This window comes from Ahaetulla prasina, chromosome 1 (genome assembly GCF_028640845.1).
Source record: "Ahaetulla prasina isolate Xishuangbanna chromosome 1, ASM2864084v1, whole genome shotgun sequence".
Classification (NCBI taxonomy): domain Eukaryota; kingdom Metazoa; phylum Chordata; class Lepidosauria; order Squamata; family Colubridae; genus Ahaetulla; species Ahaetulla prasina.
Genome location: NC_080539.1, coordinates 94,385,231 through 94,412,085, shown reverse-complemented (window position 1 = coordinate 94,412,085; position 26,855 = coordinate 94,385,231). Strand labels below are relative to the sequence as shown.

At 39.5% G+C, this 26,855-nt stretch overlaps 1 protein-coding gene across 1 annotated transcript in view; it reads right to left on the bottom strand.

The window, feature by feature from the left end:
* NOX3 (NADPH oxidase 3) overlaps positions 1-26,855 on the bottom strand; it is a 37,633-nt gene that overhangs the window by 7,324 nt on the left and 3,454 nt on the right. The window contains exons 4-10 of the mRNA XM_058163832.1: positions 25,901-25,985; positions 22,258-22,403; positions 21,087-21,268; positions 20,390-20,519; positions 7,378-7,470; positions 5,115-5,368; positions 2,736-2,898 (exon numbers count right to left, since the gene is read on the bottom strand). Coding sequence (XP_058019815.1) covers positions 2,736-2,898; positions 5,115-5,368; positions 7,378-7,470; positions 20,390-20,519; positions 21,087-21,268; positions 22,258-22,403; positions 25,901-25,985 — 1,053 coding nt within the window. The remainder of the gene's footprint in view (positions 1-2,735; positions 2,899-5,114; positions 5,369-7,377; positions 7,471-20,389; positions 20,520-21,086; positions 21,269-22,257; positions 22,404-25,900; positions 25,986-26,855) is intronic.

Below are 26,855 nucleotides of genomic sequence, written 5' to 3'. Positions count from 1 at the left end.
ATAGATAACCTTTATTGTCATTTTTACTGTGGGCATTGTTGCCTGCTCTCAAAAGTGTACACATATACAACACACATATACACATGCTTTACACACACACACACACACACACACACACACACACACACACACACACACACATATATATAAATATAAATATATATGTTTTCTGAGGTTTTCGCAGGTGTTTGTATGTAGGTCTTTGGTTATTTGAGTTTTCTCCCGCATCAAATTGGAAGTGTCTTGTGATGTTTCGACGAAATCCTATTCGTCATCTTCAGGCTGGGTGTTTACAGCTTCTAGCAGAAATGTGAGATCACAGCTGTTTCTTCCTTTTAACTGCTAGTGGGGGTTTGAACTGATTGGTTGGGAACTTGGCTGTGTTCTGATTGGGTGGAGGTGTGTTCTGATTGGTTGGGGGTTTGGCTGTGCTCTGATTGGATGGTGGGGTTGGCTGAATAAACAAGATGATACCTCCTGCCTACCAGCCATTTGGAAACTCGCCCTTATTGACAAACGAGTCCCTAACATGAAGAATGACGCAATACCCACACTCACGAGTGCCACACAACATGTCACCACCACACATCCATGCGGAAAGCAAACTCAAACCCACACCGATGATGAAGCATGACCATGGATTAGAAGCCAGACCGCAGCTGCAACATTAGCCATTTCAAACCCCTCCAATCCATACATGCAGCAGACTGACACCCACTATGAAGATGTAGCACGACCACGAACACGAAGCCAAACAACAGCAATGCAGCTCACCAGCTCAAATCCCCCTGCAACTCAGACTAATCTGAGCACAACCAAGCCCCCACCCAAACAGGACACACCCCCAGCCAATCAGAGCACAAAAAAAACCCCAGCCAATCAGAGCACAGCCAAGCTCCCACCCAATCAGTTCAAACCCCCACTAGCAGTTAAAAGGAAGAAACAGCTGCGATCACACATTGCTCCCAGAAGCACGAAGCTGAAGCCTGAAGATGACGAATGAGACTTCGTCGAAACATCGCCAAGACACTTCCAATTTTACGTGGGAGAAAACCCGAATAACCAAAGACCTACACACACACACACACACACACACACACACACATACCCCTTCATCCATACATATAACACACACACACACAGACACACACACAAACTTGAGTAAACGTAGAAATTAGGGCTTCCCTGGATCTTATTGACTATTTTTAGTCTAAACCTGACTCTGGTCAGGGGCCACAGTTATCAAAGTAAACAAATAATGTATACTGAACAAATACTGGATGGAGTAAGGACAAAGGCTTTACAGTACATACAATGGAAATAATTATTCACAATATCAATGAAGAATATATTTTTCTATCTTCTGTCACATTAAACCTGACATTATATATTTGGGGACTCGGCACAATTCATGGAAATCTTGGTGACAAAGGATACAAATTAGCTGCAATAGATAGGGCTTGCAAAAGCAATACTGAAATAAATCTACTTCTTTTACTAGCTCAAGGATGTTATGACCCCAAACATTAGCAAATAGCTGAAGAAGAATAGCAGAATCTAGTTGATATATATATAAAAAAAGTAAGGTCATACCTGGTTAGAATTTGGATAAGATCAGGTAATTCCACTAAGAAGTCAACATAATCACCCTCCCAAAAAACATAAGGGCAAATAATTTATCTACTGTTGTCAATAAAACAGTGAGTCATGTTGATCTAGTCACCAAAATTAAGCTCAACTTAATTACTGGTGACCAGTAGTAAAGCTCAACTTTTAATAGGATGTGTCACTAGGTAAGGCTAAATGGAGCAAGCTTTTGACTAAATGCTCTGTCTTACACATTGGCAGAAAGAATCAGAACACAAAGTACAATCTAGGTGGACATGATCTTGTAGATGACCCTCTCTCTGTCAAAGACCTTGGAGTTCTCATATCAAATGATCTAAGTGCCAAAGCCCACTGCAACTACATCGCCAAAAAGGCATTTAAGAGTTGTAAACCTAATCTTGCATAGCTTCTTCTCCGGTAAGATTACACTACTAACCAGAGCATACAAAACATTTGCTAGACCAATTCTTGATTACGGCTCATCTGTCTGGAACCCCCCACTCCATATCAGACATTAATACAATTGAGCGTGGCAAGAAATATTTCACAAGAAGAGTCCTCCACTCCGCTGATCACAACAAAATACCTTAAACCACCAGACTTGGAATTCTGGGATTAGAAAATTTAGAACTACGCCGCCTTCAGTATGACCTGAGCTTGGCTCATAAAATCATCTGCTACAATGTCCTTCCTGTCAATGACTACTTCAGCTTCAACTACAACAATACACGAGCCCACAATAGATACAAAGTTAAGGTAAACTGCACCAAACTCGATTGCAGAAAATATGACTTCAGCAACAGAGTGGTCAATGCCTGGAATGCACTACCAGACTCCGTGGTCTCATCCCCAAATCCCCAAAACTTTAACTTAAGACTGTCTACTGTTGACCTCACCCCGTTCCTAAGAGGTCTGTCAGGGGCGTGCATAAGAGCACCAGCGTGCCTATCGTTCCTGTCCTAATGTTCCCTTTAGTTGTATTCATTTTATGTTTTCAATTTATGCTTATATATATTATTTAATATGTATTTGACAAAATAAATAAAATAAATAAATTAGCTCACTTGCAAAAAGTTTAAAAGTGATGAAATAAGATAGATGAAATCCATAACCACAATATGACTTACCTTTTCCACTCTGAGTTGTGCATTTCGATTACAGTTCTTATACCAAATAGATTTCAGAATGGAAGCAAAAGGAGTGACTCCTATTCCTGCTGCAATGCACACACTAATCGGATACTGAAAGACATCAGTGACTGCAGCTCCCAAGGGCCCATCCACAGCAAGTCTGCAATGACATCCCAACTAATACTTACAAAATAGTAACTTTCAACATTTCCTTTCAACAACCATTTGTTCAGTAACTGTTTGAAGTTACAATGCTACTGAAAATTGTAACAGTTTACAGTTTACAGATTAACAGAGTTGGAAGGTCATCTAGTCCAACCACCCACTCAAGCAGGAGACCTTACATCATTTCTGACAAATGGCAGTCCAATCTCTTCTTGAAAGTCTCAAGTGATGAAGCTCCCACAACTTCCGAAGTCAAGTTGACTTATGACCGTTGCAGCATTCCCATGGCCATGTGATCAAAATTCAGACACTTGGCAACTAGCATGTATTTATGACTTTTGCAGTGTCCCGGGGTCATGTGATCACCTTTTGTGATCTTCTGACAAGTAAACTCAAGGGAGAAGCCAGATTCACTTAACAACATCACTAACTTAACCAAGTCAGTGATTCACTTAACAAATTTGGCAAGAAAGGTAAAAGAATGGGGCAAAATGAGTTTGGGCTCAAACTCAATTGTGGTTGTAAAATGAGGACTATCTGTACAACCACTTTGGTTTTTATGTTGCAAGTGCAGTGGAGTATTGTTATATCTGCCACCTGAGAAGGCTGTCCCACTCTGTCTAATATGAAGGCCATCTGACATGACAATGGCACTAGGGTCCAGGATTAGAGCGACATAATAGCTCTGCCTCTTCTCTGTCAATCTCTTCAAGATGTCTGAAAAGGAGTTAAAATTATGCTCATATGGAGAAATATACTTGTGATCAAGAGAACATGACTGTAGCTTTTCTTCAGACCTCACATCTGAAAGCATGGAAGTAAGAGAAAAGAAATGGTAAGAAGAGAGCTGCAGTAAACACAATCCATTGTTTCTTCATTAAGCCGCATTTTAATCATCAGCTATATTGCTATTTCACAAGTTATAGGTATTCCTTGTTTAGCAGCCACACATGGCACTAGCAACTCCGTTGTTAACCATAGTGGTGGCTGCTAAGTGCAGCTGTGACTCTGCTTAAGATCTTACTACAGCTTTCCTTTGCTTTACTGACCTGTGAAGGTTGTAAATGTGAGGATTGGTCATAAATTTACTTTTTCATCACTATTGCGATTCTAAACAATCTCTAAACAAGGCAGTCTTTAAATGAGATTTCCTATATTTTGGAGGCTGAATCCCTAATTCAGTGGATTAAAAATAATATCACTGATGTGACACGAATTAACCAGATTTGGACTTAATTCCTTTGGATCCTACCTGAAGCAAATCTAGGATTAAAAGGCAGATTCATCAAATACGTTAATATTAGCTAACCTGTCTTGTATTTCTCTAGGAATTTAGTGAGGCGTCTCTACAACACTTCTCACCAAAGCTTTGAAAAGGGGATACGTGGACTTGGGCTTTTTAATGCATACAGGAATTCCTTTCACGCAATCTAAAAGCAATTTTATGAAAACAGGCATCTGATACATTTCCAGATAATGCTGTTTCAGGAGCCAAAGGAGATCTATTTATCCAAATTCCACAACATTCTTTCCCCCACCCCCAAGTTCTCTCTAAATTGTGAGTACAAGTTCATAACAGTTAGGAAAGAGAAACAGTGTTGTGGCAAAATTAGAAATTCTATTGCCATAGAATAATAGACAATGCAGAACAGTATGGTTTTAATGTTAGGACATTGCATATTGGGATAAATATTATTTTCAGATAAAATCTCTCCCCACCTCCTCAATATAATAATGAGCTTTGGAGTAAATCTTAGAGAATTTGTGGTTTCTGGGACTGATGGCTTTTTTTATATACCAGACATATTTCCTCTTTCTTTCGGAGTGTTGTGGAAGTTCCTGATTCAATAAGAAAACGAGGTAGAAGGGTCAAAAGAAGAAGTTTAGATATTAATAAAATCTGATCCACAGGGAGACTTTGGGCATGCAGCCTTAAGCGAATTCTTAATGTTTCCCCTTGAAAAATGTGCTACTTCAAGATGCTTACTTTGGGCTGAATCAGATTCAGGTAAAATTACATGTGAAGTCTTTTTTTAAGTACTGCCATTTCAATAATCTTCTATTATCTATTTTTCCTACTAGATAGGAAATGGGGATAGGAAATAGGGAATGTAGATTTGGCTACATTTGCAGTTAGCCTATGAGCGTGGCTTCTTCAGATAATCAAAAATGAACAGCCAAGCCAATTAACATTGCAAAGTATTTCCAGACCTTGGCAGTTTCCAGGGTTCCTTATATGTTTCTTCATGGGCTTCAAAGGCCCTGAAAATGGCTTCTGTCCAGTTCCCAACTGATCGTATGTGCACACTAAAGAAGTCGTCTTCGGGAGCTGAAGTGAGGGTGAAAGGATGCCACTCCAGCTGGGAGATTGCAGGGCACTGGAGGAAGATGTACTGCCCAGGCTCCATTTTAAAGCCGCGCTTCTTCAACTGAAGCTCTAAGACCCCAGAGGAGTGAGACACCACCTAAGCAAAATGGCAACCATCATATTTTAATTATTCTGTTCATTAGCAGAGATCACAGGCGGAGGCAGATAAACTGGCGAAGGGTCATAAAACTGGAAGGATAGTCATTAGGCTACTTCTTTTGACCTCCAACCTTGTCTACCAAGAACATTTATTCATACTTTGTATTGTACTTTATAAACAATACTCATAACATGGAAAGCAGAGATGAATCAGATTGCTGAGTGAAAGAAGTAGAAATTATTCTGTTGGTACAAAAGTATTCCTGCCCTTATCACTATTTGATGGGGCCACCAGATTGGAGTCACCTGAATTCAGACAATTATTAGAGGGTAACAAAGGCATCCAGAATATTCTAAACAGTCCCACAGTTATTCTATTCATTGGAACGTGTAATAGTGGGCATTTGGAATTCTCCAGGTCAGGTTTGATAAGCCAACTCTTTTATCATAGGAAGTGCTACTGCAAGAACCAATGGATTTCACCTCATACAGTTAGTGGTGGTATTCATCTGGTTCTATCTGGTTCAGGTGGCTGCAGGAGGCTCCGCCCACCTGCCCGGACATCATCACATCCCGTTTTTACAATCTGCGCATGCGCAGAGAGCCCTCACATTTGCGAACTGGTAGCGAAGGTAAGTGAATACCACCTCTGAATATAGTGTTTCTCAGCCTTGGTAACCTTAAGAGGTGTGGACTTGCTGGGGAATTCTGGGAGTTGAAGTCTGCACTTCTTAAAGTTACCAAGGTTGAGAACCACTGATCTAGTAGATTTCATCTAGGATTTCATTATGGGGAACATTTAGCTTAGCTATAATCTGAATGACACCTATCTATGGGCAGAATACTATTAATGATCTGCAAGCATGATTATATGAACAGAAGAATTCATTTAAAATAAAATAAATGTCTTTGTCAATCTCATGAAGGAATATTACTGATCCCTGGGCCTGCACACACATATTCAATGTTTTGGAATATTCCTTGTTCTGATCAGCTGCTAGAGTTAACGCTAATCAGTTATGAATATGAGCGAGTTGCATTTTGCAAAGTAACAGGACTTAAATGTATAAACATCTAAAAGGTCAAGGTTCCCCTCGCATATGTGCTAGTCATTCCTGACTCTAGGGGGCGGTGCTCATCTCCAAAACCGAACAGCCAGCGCTTTCTGAAGAAGTCTTCATGGCCATGTGACCGGCATGACTAAATGCCAGAAGCGCATGGAACGCTGTTGCCTTCCCACCAAAGGTGGTCCCTATTTTTCTATTTGTATTTTTTATGTGCTTTTGAACTGCTAGGTTGGCAGAAGCTGGGACAAGTAACTGGAGCTCACCCCATTATGCGGCATTGCCAACCTGCTGAACTGCCAACCTTTCGATTGACAAGCTCAGTGTCTTAGCCACTGAGCCACCACGGCCCTTCTGTGTAGCTATATCATATTTCAGGGCCCGTAGTTCTTTACAGTCAAAAACAATAATTGTATGAAGTGAAAAACAAAATATTTATGAACATAGTAAATAGCATAAATATGTGAATAGGATATAGAATATACACTCTGTGCGCTCCCACAGAGAGGGACTCTTCAGGGTGCCGTCAGCTAGGCAGTGTCGTCTGGCGACACCCAGGGGAAGGGCCTTCTCTGCGGGGGCTCCCGCCCTCTGGAACGAGCTCCCCCCAGGACTTCGCCAACTCTCGGACCTTAGAACCTTCCGCCGTGAACTTAAAACACACTTATTCAGGTGCGCAGGACTGAATTAGATTTTTTAGCTTTTAAATTTTAAATTTTAAATTTTATACTGATTTTAATTGGTTTTATTATTTTTAGTTCAATTGGCCGGCTAAATATTTCATTTTAAAATTTATTTTAAATTCATTGTCTATCTATGTATTTTAATATGGCTGTACACCGCCCTGAGTCCTTCGGGAGAAGGGCGGTCTAGAAATTTGATTAATAAATAAATAAATAAATACACACCAAAATCTATAACAAAATAAAGCACAAACACACACCTTTGTAACGACAACCTCTTGCTGAAATCTCCATAATCTAATCATTCTTTCACAGATGTGCAATATCACAGGGCCCAAGACCCACTTCCAAGCCTGTTGGGAATTGTATAATAACAATGTTGTGGTTAAAAAAGTAATTTTACAATTTCAGAGGTAAACATCAGCAGATATAATATTATTCCAAGCTATCTTTATCTACTGCAGTGTTTCTCAAACTTGGCAATTTTAGGATATGTAGATGAACTCCTAGAATTTCTCAGTCAGCAAGTCCACACATCTTAAAGTTGCCAAGTTTGATAAACACTGACCTAAGAGGAGATCAATGTAAAACTATATGCATCCCCCTGGAAGTAAGCATACATCACAATGTACTATTTCATGGATAGGCTACCTTTTTTTTGCTTCAGTACGTTACCAGACTGGTATCCCATGCAGATATGTCTGTTCACATAACCCCTTTTCTCTTTTGTTATAAACAGTCACATTTTATCTTTAAAGGCAACGAGAGGCACAGTGGTTAGAATACAGCATTGCAGGCTAATTCTGCTGACTATTGACTGCCACCAGTTCGGCAATTCGGGTCTAACCAGCTTAAGGCTGATTCAGCTTTCCATCCTTCTGAGGTCGATAAAATGAGGACCCATCTGGAGGACTGCTGTACTATCTACTGTTCTATATCTGTCTACTTCATGGTTATTGGAGGTTTAACTGTGAGATTATGGAAGACATCTAAAGAAAGCAACTTTTAAATGACAGGATCTATGACTGAATTTACAGAGTGGATTTCAGGAGATATTTGGAAATCTTCCTGGATTACCTAAATGGAACTAATTGACTAACTGTGGGACACAAAGAACTATAACTATTACATTCCCTTGAGGAGCAATGCTAGGATTGAGCAAACTGTTTCTAAGATGGCTTTCTGAAGTCATAGATAATTAAGGCTTTGGGGTGGTGACAGCCTACTGACAGGCTATTGAGCAATATTTGGACCTATCAAAATAAGAAAAGACGTTGCATTCGGGGAGATGAGCGGATTTGAAAAAGAAATGATGTTGATCTCCAAAGTTCTTATGATATGTTGATAAAAAACCACAGGGAGATAAAAGATTTAATGTATGACATTGTGGGGAAATCAGAAAATTTTCAACAAGGGACAGATCTTCCGGAGGTACGGTGGCAAAAGATAGTAGAGATGATGGAAGAAATATTTGGGTTGAATAGGAAAGATGTAGACAAAGACCCAAGGGAGGAGTTTGGGAGGCAAGACAAAAAACGAATAAAAATTGAAATACTAAAGCAGGCAAGAGATGATGGTTAGAAAGGGAATGCTGTTTAATATAAGATTGGCTTTGAGAGCTGGAATAGAGACAGAAATAAGATCATGGGGGAATATTATTATACATATTTTTATATAATATACTAAAAATAATAGCTAGATGTAAAGATTAGAAGTTGAAAGATGGTATCACTATGTACTTTTAAATAATGTAATTATTATTAGAATGGCGCACAAAACACAGAACAACTAAACAATGAAGGAACATACTCTATTACAAATATGTATAATAACACCACAATTACATAAGTATGATTAATGTAACAAATATTATTATTATTATTATTTGTATTTAAATGAATGACACCCAGATGCTTTACTGTTCATATGATATTGATGTGTGTGTGTGTGTGTGTGTGTGTGTGTGTGTGTGTGTGTGTGTATATATATATATATATATATATATATTTGTTTTCTGAGGTTTTCACGGGTGTTTGTATGTAGGTCTTTGGTTGTTCGAGTTTTCTCCCGTGTAAAATTGGAAGTGTCTTGGCGACGTTTCGACGAAGTCTCATTCGTCATCTTCAGGCTTCAGCTTCGTGCTTCTGGGAGCAATGTGTGATCGCAGCTGTTTCTTCCTTTTAACTGCTAGTGGGGGTTTGAACTGATTGGGTGGGAGTTTGGCTGTGCTCTGATTGGCTGGGGTTTTCTGTGCTCTGATTGGCTGGGGTGTGTCCTGTGTTGGTGGGGGCTTGGTTGTGCTCAGTCTAATCTGTGCTGCAGGGGATTTGAGCTGGTGAGCTGCACTGCTGTTGTTTGGCTTCGTGTTCGTGGTGGTGCTACATCTTCATAGTGGGTGTCAGTCTGCTGCATGTATGGATTGGAGGGTTTGAAATGGCTAATGTTGCAGCTGCGGTCTGGCTTCTGGTCCTTGGTCGTGCTTCCTGATCAGTGTGGGTTTGGGTCTGCTTTCTGGGTGGATGTGGTGGTGACATCCTGTGTGGACCTCGTGAGTGTGGGTCTGGTGTCATTCCTCGTGTTAGGGACTCGTTTGTCAATAAGGGCAGGTTTCCAAATGGCTGGTAGGCGGAGGTATCATCTCGTTTGTTCATGCTGTGTGGGCGTTTTCTATCTCGATGGCTTCTCTGATTATTCTGTTGTTAAAGTGTTCAGTTTTGGCGATAGTTCTGGTCTTTTAAAGTCAATATATATATATGTGTGTGTGTATGTATGTATGTGTATGTATACGTATATGTATATGTAAGTCTTGGCATATTTGGGTCTTTTCCCGTTAAGCTTGAGAGTATCTTGGCGATGTTTCGACAAGGTCTCACTCATCATCTTCAGGCTGGTGCTTTTGGCTTTGTGCTTCTGTGAGCAAAGCGTGGTTGGAGCTGCTGTCTCTCTATAAATACTGGTGGGGAGGTGGGGAGTGTTGCTGTGAGAGAGTTGGTTGGCTGTGTGGTTGCATCTTGATTGGTAGATGGAGTGGGTGTTTGCAGATTGGTCGGCTGCCTCGTAGTATCCTGTGTGGACCTCGTGAGTGTGGGTCTGGTGTCATTCCTCGTGTTAGGGACACGTTTGTCAATAAGGGCAGGTTTCCAAATGGCTGGTAGGCGGAGGTATCATCTCGTTTGTTCATGCTGTGTGGGCGTTTTCTATCTCGATGGCTTCTCTGATTATTCTGTTGTTAAAGTGTTCAGTTTTGGCGATAGTTCTGGTCTTTTAAAGTCAATATATATATATATATATATATATGTGTGTGTGTATATATATATGTGTGTGTGTGTGTATGTGTATGTGTATGTATGTATGTATGATGTATGTATGTATGTGTGTGTGTGTGTGTGTGTGTGTATATGTATGTATGTATGATGTATGTATGTATGTGTGTGTGTGTGTGTGTGTGTGTGTATATATATATGTGTGTCTGTGTGTGAATGTGTGTCTATGTATGTGTATGTATGTATGTGTATATGTGTATATGTGTATGTATGTATGTGTATGTATGTATGTGTGTATGTATGTGTATATATGTGTATGTATGTATGTATGTGTATGTATATGTATATGTATATGTAAGTCTTGGCATATTTGGGTCTTTTCCGTTAAGCTTGAGAGTATCTTGGCGATGTTTCGACAAGGTCTCACTCATCATCTTCAGGCTGGTGCTTTTGGCTTTGTGGTCGTGCTACATCTTCATAGTGGGTGTCAGTCTGCTGCATGTATGGATTGGAGGGTTTGAAATGGCTAATGTTGCAGCTGCGGTCTGGCTTCTGGTCCTTGGTCGTGCTTCCTGATCAGTGTGGGTTTGGGTCTGCTTTCTGGGTGGATGTGTGGTGGTGACATCCTGTGTGGACCTCGTGAGTGTGGGTCTGGTGTCATTCCTCGTGTTAGGGACACGTTTGTCAATAAGGGCAGGTTTCCAAATGGCTGGTAGGCGGAGGTATCATCTCGTTTGTTCATGCTGTGTGGGCGTTTTCTATCTCGATGGCTTCTCTGATTATTCTGTTGTTAAAGTGTTCAGTTTTGGCGATAGTTCTGGTCTTTTAAAGTCAATATATATATATATATATTTATATATATATATGTGTGTGTGTGTGTGTGTGTGTGTGTGTGTGTGTGTGTGTGTGTGTGTGTGTGTGTGTGTGTGTGTGTATGTATGTATGTGTATGTATACGTATATGTATATGTAAGTCTTGGCATATTTGGGTCTTTTCCCGTTAAGCTTGAGAGTATCTTGGCGATATTTCAACGAAGTCTCACTCGTCATCTTCAGGCTGGTGTTTACAGCTTTGTGCTTCTAGGAGCAAAGCGTGGTCGGAGCTGCCGTCTCTCTATAAATACTGGTGGGGAGGTGGGGAGTGTTGCTGTGAGCGGGTTGGTTGGCTGTGTGGTTGCATCTTGATTGGTAGATGGAGTGGTGTTTGCAGATTGGTCGGCTGCCTCACAGCATTCTGTGTGGGTGTGGTCCTGGTCTTTTGTTCCTGAGCTTTGGTGTTGTGGCCTCTGGAGTTCTGTGATGTGATGTCTTGAGCAAATGGCTGTGATGCAGCATCCTGGGCCCTGGCCTGGCTCCGAGTCCGAGGTCCTATCATGTGTTCCTGGCGTGTGTCAGCTTGCTTTGTGTGGAGATCAGAGGGGGGCGCAGCAGCCAGTGGTGCCAGTATGGTCTGGCTTCTGGATGGTGGTTGTGTTTCATCTGTGGGATGGGTTTGAGTTTGAATCTGGTGAGAATGATCAGTGGTGGTGTTGTGTGTTATCTGGTGTCAATTTTTGTGGCTGGGACTCATTTGTTGACTAAGGCCAGTTTCCAAATGTCTAGTAGGCGGGAGGTGTCATCCCGTTTGTTCATGTTGTGGGGGTTCTCTATTTTGATGGCTCGAAAAGACCTGAATATGCCAAGGCCTACATACCTATACCTGTGAAAACCTACGAATATATATATATATATATATATATATATATATATATATATATATATATATATATATATATGTATGTATGTATGAATGTATGTGTATGTATACGTATATGTATATGTAAGTCTTGGCATATTTGGGTCTTTTCCCGTTAAGGTTGAGAGTATCTTGGCGTTGTTTCGACAAGGTCTCACTCATCATCTTCAGGCTAGTGCTTTTGGCTTTGTGCTTCTGTGAGCAAAGCGTGGTCGGAGCTGCTGTCTCTCTATAAATACTGGTGGGGAGGTGGGGAGTGTTGCTGTGAGAGAGTTGGTTGGCTGTGTGGTTGCATCTTGATTGGTAGATGGAGTGGGTGTTTGCAGATTGGTCGGCTGCCTCGTAGTATCCTGTGTGGGTGTGGTCCTAGTCTTTTGTTCCTGAGCTTTGGTGTTTTGGCCTCTGGAGTTCTGTGATGTGATGTCTTAAGCAGATGGCTGTGATGCAGCATCCCGGGCCCTGGCCTGGCTCCGAGTCCGAGGTCCTCTCATGTGTTCCTGGCGTGTGTCAGCTTGCTTTGTGTGGGGATCAGAGGGGGGCACAGCAGCCAGTGGTGCCAGCATGGTCTGGCTTCTGGATGGTGGTTGTGTTTCGTCTGTGGGATGGGTTTGGATATGAATCTGGTGAGGATGATCGGTGGTGGCATTGTGTGTTATCCTGGATCCGGTGTCAATTTTTGTGGCTAGGACTCGTTTGTTGACTAAGGCCAGTTTCCAGATATCTGGTAGGCGGAGGTGTCATCCCGTTTGTTCATGCTGTGTGGGGATCAGAGGGGCACAGCAGCCAGTGGTGCCAGCATGGTCTGGCTTCTGGTCCTTGGTCGTGCTTCATGATCAGTGTGGGTTTGGGTTTGAATCTGGTGAGGATGATTGGTGGTGGCATTGTGTGTTATCCTGGATCCGGTGTCAATTTTGTGGCTGGGACTCGTTTGTTGACTAAGGCCAGTTTCAGATATCTGGTAGGCGGAGGTGTCATCCCGTTTGTTCATGTTGTGGAGGTGTTTCTCTATTTTGATGGCTCGAAAAGACCTGAATATGCCAAGGCCTACATACCTATACCTGTGAAAACCTACGAATATATATATATATATATATATATATATATGTGTGTGTGTGTGTGTGTGTGTGTGTGTGTGTGTGTGTGTGTGTGTGTGTGTGTGTGTGTATGTATGTATGTGTATGTATACGTATATGTATATGTAAGTCTTGGCATATTTGGGTCTTTTCCCGTTAAGCTTGAGAGTATCTTGGCGATGTTTCGACAAGGTCTCACTCATCATCTTCAGGCTGGTGCTTTTGGCTTTGTGCTTCTGTGAGCAAAGCGTGGTTGGAGCTGCTGTCTCTCTATAAATACTGGTGGGGAGGTGGGGAGTGTTGCTGTGAGACGGTTGGTTGGCTGTGTGGTTGCATCTTGATTGGTAGATGGAGTGGGTGTTTGCAGATTGGTCGGCTGCCTCGTAGTATCCTGTGTGGGTGTGGTCCTAGTCTTTTGTTCCTGAGCTTTGGTGTTTTGGCCTCTGGAGTTCTGTGATGTGATGTCTTAAGCAGATGGCTGTGATGCAGCATCCCGGGCCCTGGCCTGGCTCCGAGTCCGAGGTCCTCTCATGTGTTCCTGGCGTGTGTCAGCTTGCTTTGTGTGGGGATCAGAGGGGGGCACAGCAGCCAGTGGTGCCAGCATGGTCTGGCTTCTGGATGGTGGTTGTGTTTCGTCTGTGGGATGGGTTTGGATATGAATCTGGTGAGGATTATCAGTGGTGGCATTGTGTGTTATCCTGGATCCGGTGTCAATTTTTGTGGCTAGGACTCGTTTGTTGACTAAGGCCAGTTTCCAGATATCTGGTAGGCGGGAGGTGTCATCCCGTTTGTTCATGTTGTGGAGGTGTTTCTCTATTTTGATGGCTCGGGAAAAGACCTGAATATGCCAAGGCCTACATACCTATACCTGTGAAAACCTACGAATATATATATATATATATATATATTCATTCGTAGTTTTTTTCACAGAAGCATGAAGCTGAAAACGCCAGCCTGAAGATGATGAGTGAGACCTCGTCAAAACATTTTGTATAGCCAAGGACTGCATACTGCCCTGGGGTCAAAAGTTGCTCATGCACATACTCTACAATAGGAATTACAAACTCACCAACATGCATAGATAATTTCAGGTGTGAGAAAGCTTTCTGCAAAGTGTTTGCTTGTAGACAAGCCACGTCCATTGATGGGCCTCAATGGACCCTCCTATGTTGACTTGACCATAAACCACAAGGAAAGCAACGTTCCACAGTACAAGACTGGTGTGTTCCAGTGTGTTATTTTATTTGGGCACAATGTTCTTGATGTAGCTTTGCTTCAGGGCAGTCCATTTTAGTTCTTTGCTTAGGATGTTGGGGTGGGGAAAATATTTTAAGGGGAAACTTACAGAACAGGTGTCAGCATTGGCTTTGCTTTAGCAAAGAGCCTCGACAGCTATTCTAATATATCCCCTTTTGTTTGGTTATTTAAAACCTATATTCTCCATAAGTTCTCTTCAACCCACATATGCATTTCTGAAATGGGCATAACGAGTGTAAGGAAGGAAAACTTTTTTTTCTCTGTGTTTCTACTGAGAAATCAGCAGAGTTTTGTAGTATAATTTATCATCAGTCAGAAATTGACCTAAGCAAGTCCTGTTACACTGAAATAATCTATTTTTATTTAATTGATTAGGCTGTTTTATTGTCAGTGATTATACTCAGCCAATCTATGACATTAAGTTGCTAAGATCTCCAGATATGGCAGCTTCATGGTTATATATACTGATCATCCTATTGATCAAAGCTACTTAGCTGACTATATATATCAGCGGGTAATTCTGTTCAGTTCAAAGTACAACAGCTTTAGATAATTAGATATAATAGAATGTGCAGGTTTTTTTAAAAAAGATTTTTTTTAGATGTGCAAGCATGCCTATTCATTTTAAGCATTTCCTATTAATGTTTACAAAAAGGCTTAGAGTAGCATTTTTAGACTGCAAAAAATATGGAAAATCTAATTTCTCCAAATTGCAACCCAATTACACCAAAGAAAATAGATTTAAATTTACTTTTAATGTACATATGAACAGAAAGAAATATAACACTGTACAACTGAACTCTAAACAGAATTATTCTAGTCTGTATCAAAAATGAAACAAAACTAGATTAATCATTTATAAACTGCCATTATTTACTCATTTTTCTGTTCCTTCATAATTCAGATTTTTCTATTCAGATAAAAAAAATAAAGGGATTACTTTTCACTTCTACATTTTTATTATTAATATTTATTAATAGTATTAATAAATTACAGAATATTAATATCCCTTAATATCCCTTAATATTCTGTTCAATTAATAGAAAGCTACTAGCTCTAAGTTTAATAGAGTGGACTTGTTTAATTAATCAAAATAATTATATAAAATAAAATTGATTACATCTGTTACATATTACCAAAAAGTCAATGTATCCTTTTCGGTATTTTTCATTTCCCTTTCCCTAATATTAATATTGGCTTTCCAAACCATAGCATTGTCACAGAATTAGTTAATAATAATTTTCGATGAACATTTTCATTAATGATACTGAAAATTGAACAGTGGCATCCTAATGTAGCTTTGCTCTAGCACAAACTATTTCCAGTTTTCACCACACAGGTTATGCAGAATAGTTTATACAGTTGCGTCTGCTTCACACTAACAGTTTGTTAACTTTTTCTTACCCAATTTAGTGGCAATAGATTGGTGCCACTCAACAGGCATCCCAAGGCTGTGTGAGCTACGTGGACGCCTGCTCCCCTATGCAACTCAAGTCCACTTCCCTCAAGAGAAGCAGTGCAAACCACTGTGGGTACTTCATTTCTGCTAATCCCAGATTCCACTCTCTGGGTATGTGAGCGCAATACATGGAAGAATCAGAATCAATTGAGGAAAAGCAAACCCTTGGCCATAATGGGCACAGACATTATTGATTTGATGACTCTCTGGATTGAGAAAAAGAAGGTAAGTTGATACAAAACCAGGTGCTTGTTAAAAAATAATTGTTCTTGGAAACATGGCCAATAGTGAGCAATGCTCAGAAGCATTGTTTGGCAATATATTGAGTGCTGTAAGCTGCTTGTTCCTGAACTAGGCTATTTAAAATGGCACCACAGATTCTAAACATGAATCCCATAATAGCAGGAGGGCAGAACCTTTGGCAGATGATTCAAATGAAGATCTCTGGTCCTTTCAGATGGGATCTCCAGACTTTTCCCAGAGTAGGACCATTCATTAGTTTGAAATCGTGCTCATGTTGTAATGGCCCAGTTAAATATATCCCATCATGCAGAGGATGGGTAAGAAGTGGAGTTAGAAGCATCTAGGGATCAGTAGTAACAGTGAACCCCATAACTCCACTCTTGAGCCAGTTCCAGAAAGTCCTCAGGATGTCTTGTCTATACCCATTGACAGTCTCTCAGACTCTGAAGTTTAGCCACCCAGTCCTAAGCAGAGATGTGTAATGATTCAACAACAACAAAAGTGGAGCTCTGTAGATTGATGACACCTGCCAAGAAATAACCCTGCAGAAGAGCCAATGTTGAGTGAACTCCCACAGTTTTGTGTACTAGTGGAGGCTCAGGGTGGCTGATTTATTGGCCTCACTCCTGGGGAGAAAACTCCAAGAACACAGTTTTTAAATGAATCTGGCTTCCCCATTGATTTTGCTAGTCAATAGGTTGCAAAAGATGATTGCATGACCTTGGGAAACAGCAACAGTCCTAAGTATGAAGCAGTTGCCAAGCTTCTGAATTTTGATCACATGATCATGGGGATGCTACAAAGGTGAAAAATGGTCATAAGTCACTTTTTTTCAGTTCCATTCTAACTTTGAATGGTCACTAAATGAACTATTGTAAGTCGAGGACTACCTGTATTCTAGATTCCTTTCCACTCTTTCTCTTGTCTTGTCCTTTGTCTATGGAGATTCTCAGTCATCCAGGTTGTCCCAAAGGTGCTTTTTTCAGGAGGCAACTGGACTTTCTGTCTTTTCTTTGAAGACATTTCACTTCTCATCCAAAAAGCTTCTTCAGCTCTGACTGGATGGTGGAGAATGTAAGGATTTATAGTCCTTGCAGAAAGCTGGTCATTTGCATTCTTTTAGCGGGTCGTTAAGGTCACCTGAGGTTTATCTGTGTCATCAGGGTCACCTGAGTGACCCTGATGACACAGGGTCACTGAGGCAAATTGGTGTGGAGCCTTCTTGGAACCATTGAAAGGACTGTGTTGTAGATTGGAGATAGATAGCATATAAAACCTTCCATTTCCCACCATCCAGTCAGAGCTGAAGAAGCTTCTTGGATGAGAAACGTCTTCAAAGAAAAAAACAGAAAGTCCAGTTGCCTCTTGAAAAAAGCACCTTTGGGCCTTATCTTTTGGTTTTGTCACGTTGTTTGGATTTCTGATCTTGACCCGTGCCAGGTCTTTTGATTATGTTTACAATTGCTATCTTAAGATATCGGTAAAAAAATTCTGCCTGAGTTTTGCTTATCACTGGGCAGGCATCCAGCTTGCTATCTTGTTGGCTGGCAACCAGCAATATAGGCACAGGAATAAAAAAAAAAAAGAAAATTTAAGAAGTTGAGGAAGGCAAACTTAACTATCCTTCTCCCCACTGCAAAATTAAGCAAAGTCACAGAGTAATGGATTACTTTCGGCTCCACAAATTTGTGGCTCTGACCACACCTGCTGTTCGTTGGAATGTGGTTTCTAACACATTCTACTGAGTGAATGCAGACTCTGGAGGATGCAAAATTACATCCGCTCCTTTGAATTCCCAAGGATGCTCCTTTTTGAATGTCTTCTAGCAGTGGTGGGTTTCAAAATTTTTTAGTACTGGTTCTGTGTGTGTTCCTTGGTGGGCGTGGCATGGCTTGGTGGGTGTGGCATGGAAAGGATATTGTAAAATCTCCGTTCCCACCCCACTCCAGGGAAAGGTTACTGCAAAATCCCCATTTCCTCCCGATCAGCTGGGACTTGGGAGGCAGAGAATAGATGGGGACGGGGCCAGTCAGAATTTTTACTACCGGTTCTCCGAATTACTTAAAATTTCTGCTACTGGTTCTCCAGAACTGGTCAGAATCTGCTGAAACCCACCTCTGTCTTCTAGATAGGAGGACTGTTAATCACTGTTGTCCTGCGCCTACCATGATGGAGAAATTGTCCATTGGTGGAAGATGTTACTGATAGAAGACAAATTTTTGTCCTAATGACTTGATAAAGAAAAGGGGGAATAATAAGATCATTTTTCTCCTTTTTGTTTATAGTGTCCAGACATAAAAATCACTGCGAAGGATTTTAAAGTATTTTATATCCTCCCTGACCATTCAGCCATGGTCTTTCAGATTGGTTCTTTTGATCCTTAGTGAGCTGCTCTGGAAAGTGCAACCTTTAATATGTCTATTTGTAGGAAATGATTAGCCTTTAATGCCCTGTTGAATGTTCAAAGTGATATTCATTATATTTAGGACACATGTCTTTTGCTAGGGTGGCAAGTCATCGATAATGGCATTAAATGATCCCAGGTAGACTGAGGAAGACTGAGGAAGAGACAAGCTTTACTACTCCAAGAAGTTTAATATAACTAGCAGAAAAGTTTGCTACAGGATAATAACCCTGTTTCATCTATCTTTTAAATGATAGTGAGGAAACAACAGTTTACAATTCCAAATAAAGAAACATTTGATTCCACTCTTTTGCCGACACTGAATTTCCCAATTCATTGCAGTGAACCAAGGATCTTTTTAAGGGTATGGATATTTATCTTAGATTTCATGCTACCTATTTGCCTGGAAACCGACAATTGTAATTTGGTAAAACTCAAATCACGTTACTGTCTTACTTTTAATGTGTATCTTTATAGATTCCCATTTGTGTTGTCCAGTTAAAGTGAACTAAAGGAATATCTGCAACAGTTTAATTGTAATTCCAGATCTTTAGGGGTCCCAGGAGGCTGCAGTTAATCTGATTATTTCAGTAACTAAAAGTAAAGGAGAAAAAAACGACCTTTCTTTTTTGTAACAATAAAACTGCAGAACTGATGGATAATACATTTTTCTATTTAAAAGAAATCCTAACTCACCAAGCTAGTGGTGCCCACAGTATGCTACTACCTTCTCTGAAGCACCTTGGTGCATTCTGTTGATACTTTAATTCATTTATTTGTTTCAGTGCAAGCCCAGGAGAAGGCATAACTTCTATTGGGAGGCACTAACAGAATCAGCATACATGACCACCACCTTTTCAGTTTTGGATCTTAACTGCAGCACATCCCACTTTGGGAAAAAAAAAATATGACTCAGATGGTGATGAAAACTATTTAAATGCCAGTTCAGACTGCTTGTGTCAGCATTATGCTTTCCGTGTTTGATAAGTTTACCAGCTGTTTCATATATCAAATCATCCTAATGGGCATTGATAAAAGAGAGTCGCAGTTCATTACTTTCGTATAAAGCGTTGGAAGATATAGACAGTATGCAGCCAGAATCATATTTGCAAGCGGGAGATGAATGCAATCATTTCTAGGGCAGAGCCACAATGTCTCATTTAAAGGCATCAGGCTGGCAGATAATCTGTAGGATTCAAAATCTAATTTTTTGCTACCTGTCCTTGAATACCAAATTCTGCAGCTGATTTTCCTGCTCAAGTTGTAAATCGTGGAAGTGGGACCACCATATGGATTATCATCCTTTGGGTTACGTGAGGTTACTCCCTTTGGGTAACCTTTGGCTCTCTTCGTTTTTCATGTGGTTGCTATCTCATCTTTTGAAGATGAAGTTCAAAGTGTTCTAGTGGGATTTGTGCGTATTAGTGTGTGTGCTAGATGCATGCAGTTCTAGATGCATGCAGATGCATGCAGTTCTGATCAGAAGGAGAAAAGATGTTTTGGATTGGTATATGATTTCCTGCCATGGACAAGAAGACCTGTAGCAGGGCCCCTTCCAACTCTATTATTCTATGTTCTGGAGTAGGGGGTCTCCAACCTTGGCAACTTTAAGTCTTGTGGATTTCAACTCCCAGAGTTCTTCAGCTAGCCAAGCTGGCTGAGGAACTCTGGGAGTTGAAGTCCACAAGTCTTAAAGTTGCCACGGTTGGAGACCCCTGTTCTAGAGAGTCACGTAACACCTCTCAGCTATGTAGTTCTTTTCATATGGTTAGGAGCATCTCTACAAGTCTGTAGACTACATTAATGACAAGGTATTCACAATATAATTGCAATTCTTACCGAAGGGCCGTTACCCGAAAACTGGGGCAGAGGACACTGTGCTGATCTTTCCCACTCCCAGTAGTGATCTTTACAGTAACTCACATTGTGAACCAACAGACTCTGATTGGTTTGACCACGGATAAGATGACTAGAAAAAAAATAACACAGTTAAATAGTATTTTATATTTAAATGTCACTTTTGCTGTGGTCAAAAAGCCTTTCTATTGTTTAAAACATCAGGAACATTTGATTCAGGTCTATATAAAAATCCCAGCCTTTCTAATAGGGCTTTTCCGTTTGATAATATTAGATTATGCTATAGTAGACATCCTAGATGATGATGATTTTATCCATGCAGTTGTGTCCGACTCTTGGCAATTCTATGTACCAGTGAAGTCTCTCCACTTCTTCCAATCTTGCACTACTTCTTTGAGATTTTCTATGCTCTGGTTGGTGTCAGTTTTGATGGAGTCCAGCCACCATGTTATTTGATGGTGGCTAGGCACATCAAAGCTGACACCAGACATCATATATAATGTATAATAACGTAGATTAGTTTCAGAAGAAAAGAGAGCTGAGATTGATTGGTGGCTCTCCTGGCTTACGTTGAGGTTTGATCTCAGAACTAGTCTATAACTCCCAGTTGGTCATCTCATAATTTGGACATCCAAAATATTTTGCTGTGTGACTATTATATATATGTATATATACTTACCCCATACCATGAACTACCAGGCCAGTGAAGAAAACAATGAATAGGTGATGGGTATACCAGAACACCTCATAGAAGGATCTTCTGATGGCTTCAGTAGATGAGGTCATTATCAGAATTAGCGACATAGTGATTAGGAGTCCAGTCACTCCAGCTATGCTTCTTAGGATTTCAGCTAATGTATTCTAAGGGGAAAATGGTTTATAGGAATATTGGATTAATAGTGTAATAAAAATATTAATTTAATTTAATTTTTTTAAGATCAGACCTGGGGCATTAATATTAAAACCTATTTTCTATTTGATACTAAAAATCTATCAGTAACAAGGGGTGAAATTCCCGTATTTTTGTGAAATGGTAAGAGGAAGCAAGACTGTCTTAGCAGTTCCTATTATACTCTACTTGGGTATTCTGAAGGAAAGACATGATTTGAACAAGATTTAATGTAGCAGACACTAAAGATGGGGAAAGCATAGCATTATCAATTAAAGGAATACGGCGTAATATATATGATTCTATATTCCTCCAGAAGGAAGAATATAGAATATGCCAGAAGGAAGTATGTCTTTCTGTAGCATTTGCAGAATTTCATCAAAGTTGCTTTAACTATGCTGTATAGTGATTGGATTCATCTGTCTTAAACACAATCTATTTTCACAGCAATTACAATGAGGACAAATCTTGTAGTTAATATGAATGAATATTTAATTGCTTAAAAAGTGTGGCTGCCCATTGGAACTTACTCACTGGTAAGTGAATTTTGGATGACAGTCTAAATTACTTTATTGGCAATAATAACTTGTACATTTGTACTGGTTTTAGAACAATGACAAATGATTGCTGAACATGAAGACTGTCATGGTATCATCATCTCTCTCCCCTTCCCCATCTCAAATCAAAGATATGTCGTCATGGGTTTCAAGAGAATATGGAATAGAAATTATCAACAATTAATATCAGCGGGCAATTCAAAGTCTTTTATTTTGATATTCTTATGCATTACTGATTACTATATCCCTGCAAAATGAGCCTTACTTGATTCCCCTTTTTACGTATTCTTTTTCATTTCTATGCTCCCAACATTTCTGTTAATTTAGGCTGTGAGTTGGATTGTGTCAACTCTCTGATGAATGAAAGCTAACCAACCACAAGACTAACACCAAAACCAACCTACTGTGTCGTAGCTTCTGATGGGGTTCAGGTAGCTTTCATTTGGGCTCCCGCCAATGTCAGACAGTTTCTTCCTCAAGTCTCCTGCTTGTTTCGAATGGCTGAGATGAAATTGTTCTATATTGACCAAATGTGCAATGATGTGAATAGCTATAAAAATAGGTTTTAGAAAGTAAAGATTATGACGTGTATTATTGGAACAAGCCATACATCAGTTTAGGAGGGACTATCTTCCTACCATAGTCAATCAGTACATCTGATAAAGTTTCCTTTCCTTGACTAAGAGACAACACATAGATTTATTTGTTATTGCTGAATGGAAGCCTTATTCATTTATCCTTGCAATGCAAACTACCGCCATGATTTTTCCTGTTCCTAATGTCAATCCCTATCTGGCCTCTATTACATCTCTTCTTCCAAATGGTATTGCCCTGATTTTGTACATGTATCTGTGTGTGCATGTGTGTCTATATAAGGAAATACACATGATAGTCATGCTAGGCATTGGTTTATTTCTTTGGCTTTGCTGCTTTCCAGCTTCAGCATATTATTTGCCAGGAGGGAAAACATTCACCAATACATTTATTATTTTTGAGTCTAGCTACGTTTATAATTTATTATTATAAGAGATATTTTATATAAACTGCAATTACAAGTCATTAGCTATCTGTTCAGTAAGCAAAGAAAGAATGAAACAAGAGTTAAGTTCTGTTGTTTTGTATTACTTTATGTTATCCTCAGTAAAACACATACAACTGTCATAGAATTAGTATTTGAGAGAGAAAGAATAGGAATTACAACATGGAGGTATTGGATAGTAGTTAGGCTGGTTTGTTGCTTTCTAATTAAGCACTTTACTATTCCCTGTATAATCAATCACTTGTCAATTTACCGGTAGACCTTGAATTACGACTGTAATGGTACCTACCCATCAAGGTTGTAAGTCATGATAGTCATAAAATGGGTCACCCAAGTGTCTGACCTGATTTGACAATCTTTTTTGCAATGTTCATTAAGCAAAACTATGGTCATAAGTTGAGGAGTACTTGTAAATTGCTGTAAATAGGAGGATCTCATAGATAGAAGGCTAGAAGATTCAAATCTGTTTCCCCAGAAACTTTCTAGAGCAGGGATCTCCAACTTTGTCAACTTTAAGACTTGTGGACTTCAACTCCACAAGTCTTAAAGTTGCCAAGGTTGGAGACCCCTATTCTAGAGCTTCACATTCTAGTTCCACCCTTCTATGTTTTGAAGCAGTGCTTTGATAGCTCTGCTGTTACTGCTCTCTCTCAGGTGACATCCTTTCCCTGTCCATGATGTTTTAGAGTGGTCGGAATGCTATAATTTGGGGAGTTTTATTGGTTATTAAAATGGAAAGGATGGAGTTGTAGAAAGAGCCAGGTTTTTAAGGCCCTCCTAGATTCATGGCCATGTGGTATCTGGAGGGATAGTTCTCCAAAGACCCAGCATGTCTCCTGGGTGCCATAATATGACATTTTTTTACTGATGGGACCCATGTCAATCCTGGGTATTTGGGTTCTAAAAGTTTGAATTTAAAATTATGGATAAATAAGGGTGTAGACGCCCTTCTGTAACTATCATGGGTTCTTTCTTCCATTTCTTTGGGATATATGCCTCAGGCAAGATTTTTAAATATAAATGGTTTATTCCATATAACAGTCCTTGCTTACACACACACACACACACACACACACACTGAAATGTATTCCCACTTTATGAATAACTTTAATGCCTAACCTCTTAAACTTAAATTGGAAAGCACAGCCAATGTAGTTTGGTGAACTTTTACTTTGTTACATGAGAAAACTAAAATAAGTCAAATTAATGGATTTCTATTCCTGGAATGACTTCTTAATTAAGAAAAAGAAATGTGTGCACATTTTTCAGGAATGTATTCATACGATGAAAGCAAATTGATAAATTGCTGTCCATGATAAAGAAGCATCTCATCGTATCGCTTTGTGGCATATTCTGAATTCCATACTCTTTTGAGGTTTTCAGCAAAACAAAGAACAAAAATTCAGCTCATTGATTCTGGCAGGAATTATGCCATATTAGATTCAAGAAACATCAGCACCTGTTTGGTAAAATGACTGAAACATTCATCTTATTGTTTAAATGTTCCTTATGAGCTGTGAACAAAGAGAGTAAGGGTAGGCAATGTGGAGATAAATTAATGCATGTCAGGCATAGAAGATGGGGATAGAAAGCATATTTTCCCCTTAACATTCTTACAATGTTAGAATTAGGCATTTTTAACTGAAACTGAATGCAAATGATCCAGAACTGATCAAAGGAAAGACTTTTTTTTATACATTGCATGATTTGTACAAGAGGGTGGTGTCATCAGATGCAGATATCCACCAATTTACATGGCTTTAAAAAGTTTTGGACAAAGTCAAGGAGGATTGGCTTATCAATGGCTTTTTGACACAGTACAATTTACTCCTTCTTAAGACACCCTCTCCTCATTTAGTTCTATCAATCAGGTCATTAAGCAAGATGCTCATGAAGTGAACATGAGAGAAAGAGAGAAGGAGAGAGGGAGGGAGAGAGACAGTCAGTCAGTCAGACAGACAGACAGACAGCAAAGATCACTCACTGCTGTCTCATTTAGATACAGTTCTCTCATACAGCTACGCCAGTGTTACTCTCCCTCAAGCATGCATTGTTGTCAGGGATATGAAATTGGGTGGTAAATGCATGCATTGGTTGGAAAATAGATTTTTAAAGTTACCATTTTTTGCCATCATATTTGCAAATGGTTGCTAACTGAGATAGTTGCTAAACAAGGAGTAACTATATATCTTAAACACAGCCGTGAAATCCACTTACCTTCACTACCAGTTTGGGGATGGGAGCGTGCAGGAGTGCGCACGCACCTCTTCTCCGCATGCGTAGAACCTTCTGTGCATGCACAGATAGTAAAAAAACGGGATGTAATGATGTCCTGATGGGTGGGCGGAGCCTCCCACTGCCGGTGCTACCAGTTTGGCACGGTGGGGGAGGGGGATTTCACCGCTGCTTAAACACCAGCTGTTAGGGAACAATCTTTGAAGACTATTGTCCTCCTGTCTATATTTGTGAATTTCCTGAATATACCTGGTTGGCTATGCTATAATACCAGAACATTAGACATGATGGATCAAAGGCTTAAAGTTCTTTTATACTTGCATTGTCTCTGTGGTATGGTATCTTTGTTGTACTGTATTTACAATAAACTGCTGGAAAATAAAGTAAGTAAAATCTACATGTACACTATACAAAAAGCACAAATATTCCTATTTCAATTAAAGTTAGAAATAGAAATGTAAATAATGGTGGTAATAAGGATTGTATGGGGTTCCCATTTTCAAAGCAAGTGTATTAATTCCAACTCCATTAAGCTAGGAGAGACTTCAGAAATGGTTTCCATCACAACAAAAGTTATTGCCATAGGAAATCCTGTTTGCTAACTCCAAGGATAGCAATTTAGTGTAAGTTTTTTCCAAAGTTAACTTCCACTGATCCACAATAATTGAGCATTGGGAGGTACGTGGAATTACTCAAGCATGCAGCTAATATGCTGAATTTGTATGATCCGGATAGAAACATGAATATTGCAGGCAAAATGTTTTCTAACGTACTTGCATTTACAGCTACTCCATAGGCAATTATCTTGTGAAATGTGATGTTTTTATCCAGTTGTCTCCTCAGTATTGTCCTGCGACACTTGATGAAAACAAAGATGTATTTTAAAACATGTTTATTTCATTTACATGACTCTGAGCTTGAATTTAATAACTGATACTCATTCCTCTCCTCCCTCCCATAATATATGAGAAAGAATGAGATTAGATATTTTTCAATCTAAAATAGAGTTTCTGTTCACACAATTATTTAAGTGAAGTACCTAATTCATAATATGAAGTTGACTTGGTCAGGAACTGCAAATGTGGATAAATCATAGTTTATCCATTTTTGGGGGTAATCAGCTGATAAAAATGGAAACAAAAATATACAACCTCTTCAAAAAGACAAAGAGAGAAGAAAGTCCATAGCTTAACAAGGCTCACTTCTTTAGTAAATGGTGCCAATATATAGCTTATTATATATTATATGTGAATGGAGCCTGCAATTCAAGAGGTTGAATATTAAGTTAGTCTTTTAGTTGCATCCCCAAAATATAACTTGTTTGCATACTGGAAAAGCAACAGTTTTGTTGATTAAAATTATATTGGTAAAATTATAAACCGCTCTATTATGGAAAAAAAAGATTGTATCATGTATTTAACTGATATAAGCTACAGCTGTTTTTCTTTAAAATATATTTTAAAAAGCACAGATAGAGACATATAGAATTGCTACTGCATCACAAGGCAGACAAATATATTTATTGTGCAGTTGTGTTACAAAAGGCTACTTTTGATTTATATTGATATATTGATCATCAATTGTGTTGTAAATGTTGTACCTTGATGAACGTATCTTTTCTTTTATGTACACTGAGAGCATATGCACCAAGACAAATTCCTTGTGTGCCCAATCACACTTGGCCAATAAAAAAAATTCTATTCTATTCTATTCTATTCTATTCTATTC